The sequence below is a fragment of the Talpa occidentalis genome, unplaced genomic scaffold (assembly GCF_014898055.3).
Source record: "Talpa occidentalis isolate TD23 unplaced genomic scaffold, MPIMG_talOcc4v2.1, whole genome shotgun sequence".
Classification (NCBI taxonomy): Eukaryota; Metazoa; Chordata; class Mammalia; order Eulipotyphla; family Talpidae; genus Talpa; species Talpa occidentalis.
The window spans coordinates 9180820-9193693 of NW_026555331.1; the positions used below are offsets into that span (position 1 = coordinate 9180820).

Sequence of the window (12874 nt, forward strand, 5' to 3'; positions counted from 1 at the left end):
CTTGCAAATTGTCAAGCTATGGTTTCAATCCAAAAAGTCTGGCCAAAGAGCCCATGTTGATAAGCACCAGGATAGTGTACTCAAATCTCAGTATAGCATAATAAGGAATCTGATTGAGTAGGACAGTTTTGAGGACAGAAAGATTCTTTCTTGGAAAAACTTAATTGTGAAGTTCAACTCTGATCATTAAGGCCCTGGATATCATCTGTTATTTTGCTAACAAAAGAACCTGGAATCATGAGCTATAATGGCAGTGATTGTGCAGGAATGAGTGGCTTACATTGTGAGTGAGTCTAGCCAGCTGCCAGCCTTTGTGTGTGTTCATAGTTTTGTTCTCTGTTCTCTTGCCATATGCAGATTAGAGGGAAATTGCATATGACAGTGGCTTTCCAAAACGACCTTCCATGTAGCCCTGGGGACTTTATATAACTGCCTTTCTCTTAAAAAAATATATAGACAAAGATTGAAGACACAGGCACAAATATGTCAATTGAAATGATAGGATAAGTTCTGTGACACTAAGAGAACTGTTATTTCATGGTGATTTGAACAAGAATTGTCATTGGGTTAGAAACATTGATGGAACTTGTTTTTCCAATATAATCAACATTATTGAAAAACTGATTCCTAAAGGTTGCTGGGATTAAGAAAAATCAAAAAAATTTCTAAAGTGTGGCTCCATAAGGCTGTATTTATCAGAGACTGCAGTGTCTATTGAGATGAAGTCAGTGCTACACTGCTTATTGGCTGATGCTTCTGTTTTCTTCTATTCTTCCCACTTTTTTATGGGAACAATATTGTTCTTGGGAACATGCCATGACAGTATCATGTGCAGTCCTGATGTTGGCTTTGCACAGGACAAAACACAGGACTGGCCAGGACAGGAATATATAATGACCTATGCTTTGTGCACACAGGAGAATTCACATTTCTAAAGCTACACTGGACTGCCTCAATGGTGACTATAATGTGGAAGAAGGTCATGGTAAAGAGAGGAACGAATTCTTGAGGAAGCATAATATAGAGACCTACTTAATTAAGCAGCCTGAGGAGAGTCTGCTGTCCTTGCCTGAAGACATTGTCAAGGAGTCTGTGAGCTCTTCTGACAGGAGAAACAGTGGGGCCACATTCACAGAAGGATCCTGGAGTCCTGAACTGCCATTCGATAACATCGTGGGGAAACAGAATGTAAGTGCTAGCTTCCTTCTTCTGGTAGCCACAAATGTGTGCTCCCATACATCTCCAACCCAGGCGCCTCAGAGAAAATCAATCCATTTTTAACTTTTTCTCCACTGAGCACCATCATTTTGAATAATTAAACATATCACCTCAGGACATGATTAACCTATGTATGCAATTTTCAGGAACTGCCAAAAATACCAGCAGGTTCTCAACATCCTCTCCTTTTCTTTAACTTAGCTAAAAATAAATGTCATGCAAAGCTGAATTACAATTTTGCTAAAAAAGAAATTACTCATGTTGTGAAAGATAAACCTGGTGTTTTTAAACTAGCAAAAAAGGTGAAGGTCAGGATCCTTGAGTATGCTGATTTTCAGATAGTTGGCTGGACAGGAGTTCTGTGTTGTCTTATGAAATTTAGAATCAGGAGGATACTGTGATTTTGGAATATAAATTCAACACCAGCCATATTGAATTTATGTCCAAGGTAAAGGTTAGAGCATTTAGGAATAGCTTGTAGTTTCAAAGCTGCCCACATACTTCTATTCTTCCATAGTGTGGTTTTGCATCTTATTGGAGGGATAGTTGTACAAAGGGAGTACATAAATCACCAGTAACAAAATTACTGTTTTAATACTGGAGTCAGACTAATCCCAGTGAGATCTCAGACTCCAACGGGCATTAGAAAACTGAGGTTGGTCCTTACAGAGGACCAGGGTGGATTCAGAGATGTGCTCCTCCCAGGACAGGCAAAATCACCAGCCCTGATAAAGGTTTTCCCTTTAGCCATGTAGGCACATAGGATTGAACTCATGTAAGTCAAATGGCATCTTCTTCATACTTTTTTTTTAAGGAAACACACACACACACAAAATATACATAAAACTTACAGTTTCTGACACTAAGCAAAAGTTGAGAGCACAATGAATTAACCAAACCAATGATATCTGGGGTTTTGTGGAAATATATCTGGCTTAATCATTTTAATCCATGGAACTGAGTATTTCTCATTAACTTGTAGATAAGAAAATCTGTTTAAATACATTTAAAAATGGAAAAGGTTAACATACCCCCAAAGTCTTCCCTCTTTCTTCCACTTTTGAAAGATTAATGGGTCACTCTGAGGCCAGGTTCACTTCAACTTCCTCCCAGTTCTCTGTGAAGGAGCTGTGGAGCAATGCAAGATCTTAGCAGGGAAAGCTGCAGGTTGAACCTCACCTGCATACCTTCAAGAGTCTGTCCTTCACTATTCTTTAGTGAGTGTTTAATTTCACCCAAATTTTTGTGCCTGAATAACTTGTCGAATTTCAATGCCTGTTTTTTTTCCATTCCTCAATTGGTGTATATGGTAGAATTTGCTATTATTAAAAAATAATGATCTATTATACTTCCAGGAGTATATGCATGACCAGCTGATAGTACCCTGTCTGTTTGCTCTGCCTATTATTAACGTAAGCCTGAATGTTGGTTATTTAGAGAGCCAAAGGTGCATGCCTCACCCTGAGTATCTCAGTAACTGCCTACATTTCTTGCGCCTGGGTTTTTTGTTCTCCTTTTGTGTTTGGTCTTTCCACTGATGGTGATTGTGGAAATAGGAGTAATTCTTAATTGTTCTAATCTCAATTGTACCTAACCTTGCTACTCATATTTGAGAACCAAGAAGGGGCGGGGGAGATGCTTCGTTTTATCCCATGATTGATTGAGCTGGTAAAATTGTATAAGAATTAGCTTTGCTGATTTCCTAAAGTATCTGCTAATGTCATCAAATAGTTATTATAACAGATGTTGGTATTAGTCAAAGTTTACCATTCTTGGTGTTTAAACACCATGTATTTCCTACAATGCCTGAGATTCAACTGGATACAACCCATTTCATCATGCGTCATCTTTAACATGAGCAATCTCAATTTATTTTGGTGTCTTCATACTTAAAAGCCAGCAAATATATGCTGATATTCATAAAGCACAAAGAAACACTAATAACATTTCAGAAATGACTGAGTTGATTAAAATGGTCATAAGCACTTGGAGTTTGCACTTTCACTTAACTCTAGAGTCAGCCCGCCCAATGTGTAATTCAGATACATAATGTGTGCTTGGAATAGATCAAAATTGGTCAAGCTGGGCCTGTGCTCTGCCAGACACCATATCAGTCCTGTGGGAAGTGAAGACCATCTGACTATTTGCATAACACAAATAAAATGCACTAATGCTAAATTAGACAGATGTTGTGGCTTCTAGTGACTCATAATGTATGCTGAGAAATATTTTATTTTTTTTTGTTATTGTTGATTTTTAATGGCATCAGTATGCTGTGCCATAATATGTGCCATAAAGACAGCAGATGTTCAGATAGCTACATTCTCATGTATTCATTCAGCCAATAAAGATTAATTGAGCATCTATCACATGCCAACTATTGCTAGTATTAAAAAAAGAAGGGGTGGAGGAAAGAAACACTGTAGGGATGAGGTCAGCTAGAAGTTCATATGCTTCATGAAGACAGGAATTATACTTTCTTCATTTACCATTGGCTGATCCGCAAGTAGAGCAATACTTGGTAAGTAACAAGACTCAATGCAGTTTCTTGAATGAAGAATGAATGAATGAATGAAATGATAGATATGGGTTGAAAGGGAGAAGAACTAGTCAAGTTTGGCTTTTAGGATCTTTGACTGGGTGGCTAGATGGGTGGTAGAGCTACTCCCTAAAATAAGGAATGCTGGAGTAGAAGGAAATTGGATAGGGAAGGCTAGGAATTCAGTTGGGACAATGTTTTGAGGTGCCTGGGAGAAATCTAGGAAGAGATATCCAAAAGGCTGTTAAATACACACTTCTGAAACTCAGGCATAAAAGACCCTTACAAGGGATTTGAATCTGGCAGTCATGAGAATCTGGGTTCTAGTTGAAGCTATGAGAGTGGAGGAGATCACCATCAGGGATATATATATATTAAAAAATAAGGAGGCACATGACACAACCGGAAGAGCACCACATGGGAGCTGAAAGAGAGTGAGGATCCCATGAGAAACAGTGTAAGCAGTCAACATGGTCAGAAGAGAATTAGGAAATGTGGTGTCATGGAAACCTACAGAGAATTTTGAGAAGGAGCAGATGATCAAAAACATCAGGTGTAATCAAGACATCCAATATGAAGACTGAGAACTGCCAATGGGAATTGGATTGGAAAACTGCATTAGAAAGAATCAAAACTGAATGATGTGGTGAAGCTGAAAGCCAAATTGTCAGTTGATAAGAGAGAGTTCTGGGTCCAAAAAGACCCCAAACTCCTTTGTTCCCTACCCCTACCCATTTCAGGAGTCTGCCAATGGTTTCCAAGAGTAAGAGAAGGCAGCATTCTTCTCCCTACGTGAGTTTTCCAGTCCCTGTCTAAGCCTGAAGACAATCTCTTGGTTTCGATGTTATGCATCTTCCCTGCCCCTTACATCTGTGTCCATTGAGTGAAAAATGCTGGTTCAACTCACTCTGGGTTCTGATGTCCAGGTTGCTCTCAGATACCCTCAACACCCAGAGTTTGCATCCCTGGCTTCTAACATGTGTAGTTCTTCTGCCCATGGATTTGACATCTTGGCTCACTGAGTCTGAAACCCATTACCAGTGAGGTTCCCTGTGCTCTGAGACTCTGTGTGGAATAAAAGTTAGAAAACCATAAGGCAAGCAACTTATAATCATGGGTGGACTGTTGAAAATTAAGGTTACCAAAGTAGAAGTAGATAGCTGAAGTAGACCAGAAGTGAAAATGGAACTTTCCAGAAAGCTTAAGTATCAGTTGTTGGATGAGTCATCACTATGGTCCTTGAATTTCATAGAATAAAGACAAAATTTGGGATGAAAACAAAGACTTAAGAAAAATGTCCTGATAGTAATCATATTTTCTCCTTCTGGCTGTATGCTATAAGCTGAAATCTATTTGTGGACTTCAGCTCTTGCTCATACAATTATTTCACAGACACTCATTCTAGATGCTGGGGATCTAGTAATGAGAAGACAGACTTGGTCCCTGCCTCCAGGTTATCTTTCAAGGGGAATTCAGACAATTAACCAAAACCTGTAAGTGCTGTGAAAGAGAGGCATGACCAGGAAGCAGACAGAATTGCTGCAGATGGGATCTTCAGACTCTGAAAACTGGATTTGAAGGCTGACAGGACCCTACATGCAAATAACCAGGAGAAGAGCATTGAGTACAGGAGAAGGATGAAGAGGAGAGCATTGTAGACGGAGGAACCAGCGAATACGAAGGTCCTGAGCTGGAAAAAAAGGTTGGTGTGTTACAAGGATAAACAGAACCGAGTGGCCAGCGCATTCTGAGCTTGGGAGAAGCGGGTAGGAGATGAAGGAATGGTGATGGGAGCTTTGAGCCTCTAGGTCTGGCTGATTTGGGATGTTGGGGAAGTGATAGAAAGGTTTAAAACAGGGCAGTGACATGATCTGATTTAGATGTTTAAAGGCTCACTTTGGCTGCCTTTTGGAGAATGGATAATAGGGGCCAGAAATGGACTTGTCAGACAAACTGCATCTTAGACTTATGATTTATAAGAGGCTCCTCAAGGGTGAAGGCTTTATGTTGCTCTAAAATGTGTTGTATGAGGAATCAATCATTTTAACTTAATTTTTGTGACAAGAGAGATGCCAAGAGCTACCCTTTCAGAAGCAAAGCCCCTTCAAGGGCCTGGGATCCACCCCTCGTGCATTGTGAAGTCTTCCCTGTCCCGGCCACCGTTCACATTGATGATGGCATCAGAATCCAGGCATCGTCTATTACTCCTTCCGTCCTCGAACAAGAGTTACCTGGAGAAATGCACACATGTGCTATGTCCATTGTGTCTCTCTCACCTCTACCCAAGATCCTGACTCTGGCCTTTATTACGAGAGCGAAGTTAATCTATGCACCATGAAGACTGGACTCATACATAGAATACCTAGATGCCAAGCAAGAAAACTAAAAGTGAATGTGCTGTCACCTGGAATACACTGTCCACGGCTTCCCCAAGGCTGACAGAGTAGAGAGTTTGGGGCCAGGGACAATGTCGGGAGCACCAATCACTTCCTTTCTATTTTATTCTCATACTGATCTTACATGGTAAGTGTTAAGTGCCTGTTTTGTAAATGAAAAAATTTTGATGGAGAGAGACTGATTCATTCCCTGAAGGACAGGCAGCAGCAGGAAACAGGGCTGACCCTGGAACCCAGTGGTGACTTTCTCCAAAGACCCTTAGGCTGTGCTGCCTCCCCTTTGTGGCCTGAAGATATATGCTGGGTTTTCACCTTCTACCTTGTTTCCAGGTTAGTTGGTCTTAATAGATTGTGTGTGTGTGCGTGTGTGTGCGCACACACACGCGCATTCACCCTATGAAGATGTATGACTTGCTTACGAGGGATATTTAGAAATTTCTTGTAAAAGCTCCAAGAAGTGATCAGATTCTCCTCCAGCCAATTCTTTGCTACCAGGTAGAATCTCATCCCTGAATATCCTGATGTGACCATGGTTTGCATGAGTTGGCCCATCTCCTATGTCTACCTGGTGAAAAAACAAGCACTCGGCCATTTGACTGAGTCCCACTTGGCTGGAGAATGTTAAGACAAGAAGAGGACGGTGGATGGGAGTGCAGCTGGCCAGGCTGCAAAGCGGGATTTAAGAATATATTTAGGTTCCTCTACTTTCACCATCCCGCTGGGTTCTTAGATCCTGTTTTCATGGAAAGAAGAGAATTCTCATGGGATCCACTTGCTGATTAAAACCCTCAAGCTGATCCAAAGCTGAGGACCCCAGTAAATCAGTTAGTCCTATAAGCTGTGAGTCTTGTGATCTTGAGGCAAATCTCTGCAGGACCAAAATTTGTCCGTAGGGTAGTGGGGAGAGCTCAGGAGAACCGAAGGGTAGCCCTGATGTCTGCATAACCAGTACCCTAAAAATGTCTGAAATTCCGGGTATTCACCAGGAAGAGAGAGGCGTGTTCTCAGAGTTTACTGCTGCTCCATAAACTGCCGTTATCTAATTGTCCATGATCAGTCTTATTAGGCAGAAATCACAGGCCAATTTTTCTGCATAGTTCATTTATTTTAACTATTTAACATCTGATTAAGGTTTGAAGTTCATTGATGGGATATTTGCAGGCTTTGGGGTGGAAAACATAGAGAGTTTTGCTTACTCCCCTGGAATAAATCTTTGCTCTTACGGTGACAGAGTTTTTCCTAACAAGACCCCCCCGGGCTGTCCTTAGCCCTGCCGCTGAAGATAACAGCTGAGTTCAGCCAGGGAGTGTCATTGGAGGATCTGGTTTTTCACTCTCTTCAGAAAGACAAGTGGATTTGAAGCCTTCCAGGGAGCGTTGAGTGGATTAAGTAGACAATCTGATGCATTAACGTTGACTAATCATCCTTCCTCTCTCTGAAGTTCTTGGGTAGACGGAGGTGGGGGAGCTCAATCAGAGATGAGTGTGTGACTCTGACTCGTGTGGAACCGCAGATCTGGAATGAGCATTTCCTTTGGCAAGTGCACAGTGTGCAGCTGTGAGTCCGTGACTGATAACTGGCTGAAACTTTGCAAAACAAACTAGATGGGCTCTGCTTTCCTGAGGGACTGAGCAGTTGTTCAGGGACTCACAGAACGATGGCCTGAGGAACTGGAACTAACAAATGCCTGGTATTTGAAATATGTGAGGATTGGAAGCAAAAGAGCCAAAATAATGTGGATTTTTTTCCTGACTTTATTTTCTCCTTTTGAAAACAAAGTACTAAGATTTAATTTTTTTGCAAATTTGATGCCAATTTTGCTAATGATTTGGCTCACAACCTTTTTTTGTCAATTTCTGCTTTGGTTACAAGATTCCCCGCTCTATTCTCCACCAAGGATTGCCTTTACTGCTTTGACATGGTGCAATTCACAGGTATGAAGGTTTTTCATTGAAAACAATATTGCATTTGGTGTGAATGAATGTGGACCCCCATTTTTTTAAAGTGATTGTGTACATGCGCCACACCCACCACCACTGCACAAGGCCATGAGGACTGTGGCTTTCAGGACTCATTCCAGCCCAGAGCACAGGCACAACACTTCTGTGGCCTGCACAGCCTCATCTTGGCTATTTGCGTGAGTGCTTGTTTTTACTTCACCTCAGATCAAAGAGTATTTCCACTGGTCATATCTTGGGTATAGATGCAACTTTTTGAAAGTTCTCTTACATCTCTCGGATCCGTAAACTGCTACTGTGAATTCCAGGTCATGAACCACTAAATTCAGCTGTGTCTTTTCCTCTCGATGACTTTTCCGTCCCCTTCAGTTTCCTAAAGGATCTTTTCACACCATAAGAAGATCGTGTATGGTGGCAGCCCCAGGGTTCTATGACTTGGGAAGACTGAAACACAGGAGAGCTCATACGGGGATAAACTCAGAGACAGGAACTTGGAATAATAACAGCCCAGAAAAGTTACGTTAATTAGACACTTCCAATAGAAAAGTGTGTGGCTGAGAAGTTAGATTAAGAGAAAGCAGAAGCCACAAAGTCCCAGAGACATCACATTTTTGACTCTAATCTCAGCACTTTCTTCTTTTCCCCACCTGGTAAAAAGGAGGAAAGGTTAGATCTTGACAGGCAGTCACCATTGCAACCAAATTAAGGAAAGCATCTATAACTGAATTTAATTAGAGAGTAGTTTAGTAGGTATCCGAGAAAACTCGGCCAACAGGCTTAAAACACGAAACACAAGCAATGTATCAGCAACTCACAATACCTCGTTCATATTCCTAAACGAAAAATTGTTTCAGAACCTGAAAGAGCTAAAAGTTTAGATAGTGCTTATATTCAGTATTCCCCAAATTTTGGCTAAGGAAACAGAGAAACACACTTACATATAAACACACACACACTTTCATTTTCTCAGTAATGTTGACATTTATGAAAAATCTACCTCTTTGATGTTCACCAAAAAACTGAGTAACGGATGTCCTGATAAATGTTTGTTTACTCATTTCCTGAACTGAAATTCCCCAGACAACCTACCCAAGGCCATTTGGTCCATGGACTGTGGTCTCCTCTCTTCTGACATTTCAGCACAAAGCACTTTGACTCACTACACTATCCTGCAGCCCCCAAACCTTTAACGTGCCTGCGTCTCTCTGCCCAACTCCTGGATGAGGTCTTGAGTAGCCTCTACCCTGGCTTGCCCCTCCCTCCTACTCACCCCCCGCCCCCTTAGCCTGAGATGAGGTCAGTGCTGGATTTATATCTGTCCTACATATTACTGTGGATGTGATATTTTGAAAGCTGAACATTCAGTTGGCTGCTTGCCTCAAATCCAGTGGCTTCACAGCGACCACATCTAAGTGGATATGCCAAGTCGTATTCCAGCTAATTTTGCAGAAGTCTAACAATTCTTTTTGATGAAAAATGACTCAAGTGTGTAATGACTGGGCACAATTATATTCCCAACTGAGACGGGCATCTTTGTGAGGAACTCAAGGGATAATATCAGGGTAAGGAATCCCATATGAGCTCCTAGAGGCTAGGTTAGACAGAGTCAGACAAGAATTAGAGTCAGACACCACTTGTCCTGAGTTAACCTGAAAGTTAACCTGGAAAAAAGGTTCGGGTTCATTCTATCTGGGCTCCAAGGCCCCCTACCAAGAGCTCTCTTCTGTCACCTAGACTTATGGTTGGCCATTCATTCATACCTCATCCAAACAAAACAAAACAAGAGTGTGTGATCCTGGAGTGACAGTGGGGTGACCCAGGAGGGCTTGAGGAAGCCACAGGCCCCAACCACTTCTGAGTGCAGACTCCAGCCTGAGGTTGGAAACCAGAAGCATCTTGGAAAGTTGAGCCATCTCAGCAGAGGAGGCTGAGGCCACAGCCAGACCCTGAGCCCACTCTGTGAGGTCTCTCTAGATCTTTTCCAAATAATCAACAAGCTGGCCCACACAGTGAACCTCAATGACAGCCAGATCTCAAGATTGCCATGTGTGCCACCCAGAGGACCTAAAAGATAAGGCCTTGCATCAAAGACTTCATCAAGCTTTGGCCTCAAGGTGGCCAGAGGGAAGCTCTCAAGCAGACAGTAACCCAGATGTTGGTCCCACCAAAGATGCTAGTTCTGGCTCTCTGGTCTGGGACGTCTGGTGCCCTGGAGGCAGCACTGGGAGTCTGTACTGGGGGCAGCATTGGCTACATCCCAAGCCCCTGAAGACCTCTTACTGACAAGCATCATACTCTTGCCCTTGGCTGGGATTACAGTCAACTATCATGGTCTTGCCTTTTATCTCCTGCTCATCAAAAACCAAGTATTCGATTGAATGTTATAAATATAAGCTACTTTTATATAAGAAATACAATTTGGTAAACAGAATCTTCCCAAATTTGTAATCCATTTGGGGAGGAATAGGAAAAAAATAAAGGAAGTTTTGTTAGCAAGAGATTGTAAATAATGCCCTCTGCATAAACTCCTTATGAAGTCATTAAACCTTTCATTCATGCATGCATGCATTCCACACATAATTATTAAGAACCTACAAAATATGCCAGGTGCTGGAGGTTTAGGTGTGGATAAAATATAATGTATGACCCTCAAGGGGATCAGAGCCTATAAGGATAGGCAAACACACAATTAGTCAATTATAAAAATATACCCTGTACCAGCTGTGCTGAGGATAAGTGTGAACTCAGAGTGGACTTCCTGAAAGAGGCTGTGGCTGAATTGGCTTTTAATGGGCAGTGAGACATGCAGACTTGAGGCTATTGTTCCAAAACAGGACAGGAGAGAGGCATTATTTCATGTTGTGCCAGGTGTCTGGGCTCTAGCTCAAGGTCAGATGTCATTTGCATTGGGTCTTATTCTGTGCAGTAGTCCACTGCAGGTGTAGACAGTGTAGACAGCATCGTATCAAACGTAGAAATTATGTCACCTGTGGAGTTATGTATGGGACGTCAAAGCCATTAACAGTGGGAGAAAGCCCAGAACAGTGGAAGGTGGCTATGATGAGAGAGAATTAGATCTTGTTCAGAGACCAGAATCAGGGGTACTTGGTAGAAGTGGCGGACCAAAGCAATGATTAGAGAATTGTTTTCCAAGTGGTATGTTACAAAACATGAATGAGGTGATTTGAGCAAAGACAGTGAATTGTACCACTCTGATAGGAGGAGACAGGAATTTTTTTTTCATTCAAAAAATGGGTACTAAATGGCTACTCAGTCGCAGGCATTGTTGTAAGCACTTGACAAATTAATGAAAGAGACAAAGTTCCTTGTCTCAACAAGAGACAATCCTGAACTGATTGGTCTGCAGTACCATTTTATCAAGACTCATCCCTTCATTCTCTGTTCTTCAGAACATATTTCGTGGGGAAGGACTAAATAGGAGCATTTGTGATGAGGAGTGGTATATTCCCCTGAACTCCAAGGCTGAAACTATGTAAGCTGATTCACAGTGTCTATAGGAATGCTTCAGAGAGAGTGAGATTAGAAAATTTGTTCCACACAAGATAAAGTGTTTTTGACTCAGCAAAACTGGATTTTTCTAGAGAGTATAACCCTTCAGCCTGAAATCTCCTTGGGAAGAATTTATTTGCTGAAACAAGCTGACTAAGGAATACCAAATTCAGGGTATCCAGGAAGTGATAGGACCTGTAAGAAAAGCAGGTTTTCAGTTTGGACAAAGAGCAAAGATGATTCCCAAAGAAAAAACTTCTGGTCAAAAACCAAATGATGAACTGAAGAGGATTTATGACTTCCCCCACCCCCACTCAAATGCAATTTACAGGAGGATGCCAGGAACCCCATGTGATATTTCACCAGAACCCCTAGAGTCTTTGACAAGATCCTATGATCAGAAACTTGGCTTCAGAAGGGACTCTTGTTCTCGTTTGAGCTTCAATCTGTCTGAAGCACCTGTGGAGAAGGAAGTGATTTCTCAGATGCCTGAGGGAGGCATGGATCCTAATTAGGAAACATATCTGGGTTGCAATGTCTTTCTGTGAAGAGACTCAGACAAGAAGGACCAGCAATAGCTCCTGACACTGTTGCTGCAGTTGGACTTCCTGAAAATCAAATGGCTGAAAATACCAGTTAGAGTAAATGTAAAACTGCACATAATATATTAGTATATAGAAATATAATATACATTTATATAAACCTATTCAAGAATATGTATTCAATTATATATGTATATCATATATATACTATATGCAATTACTCTCATGACATTTCCATTTCCTCCATTTCATCCTTTGTTTTCCTGTTCTCTAGCCAAGTAAGTTGTCTATGGGAAGGAACAAGCTCAACATTCTGGAGATCAATTTAAGGCTGGAGTCTTATTTGAAAGTTTATGCTGTTTTTAACATGATCCTAATCTCACTCACATTGGTGCTATAAGTTAAAAAAGGGAAGCTGTTATTCTATGTAAAGTAACTTGTTTGAGTATAACTAGAAATCAGCACGCAAGACTTGTTACACATTTCCCTTATACTGCTTACACATGAACCACCAAAGCTGTTGGCATGGATTTGGAGTTTGGTAGCATTGCTTTGTTTACAGTAAACATGTGGTCAAATCTCTGGGGCTGTTACTAATGAAGGGAAGGGCTATCAGAGACTATTGCAAAGTGGTTTTGTTGCACCAAAGTCATTCAAGCTTCACAGCAGTGCATTGTGGGGTAAGTGAAAGCAGGGCTCTGCCTTCCTAAT

The 12874-nt window shown here is 41.4% G+C and overlaps 1 protein-coding gene across 3 annotated transcripts in view; it reads left to right on the forward strand.

Annotated features, from left to right (window-relative positions):
- ADCY8 (adenylate cyclase 8) overlaps positions 1 to 12874 on the forward strand; it is a 163616-nt gene that overhangs the window by 85642 nt on the left and 65100 nt on the right. For all 3 annotated transcript variants that reach the window (XM_037501680.1, XM_037501685.2, XM_037501690.2), the window contains exon 7: positions 918 to 1188. In XM_037501680.1, the coding sequence (XP_037357577.1) occupies positions 918 to 1188 (271 nt within the window). The remainder of the gene's footprint in view (positions 1 to 917; positions 1189 to 12874) is intronic.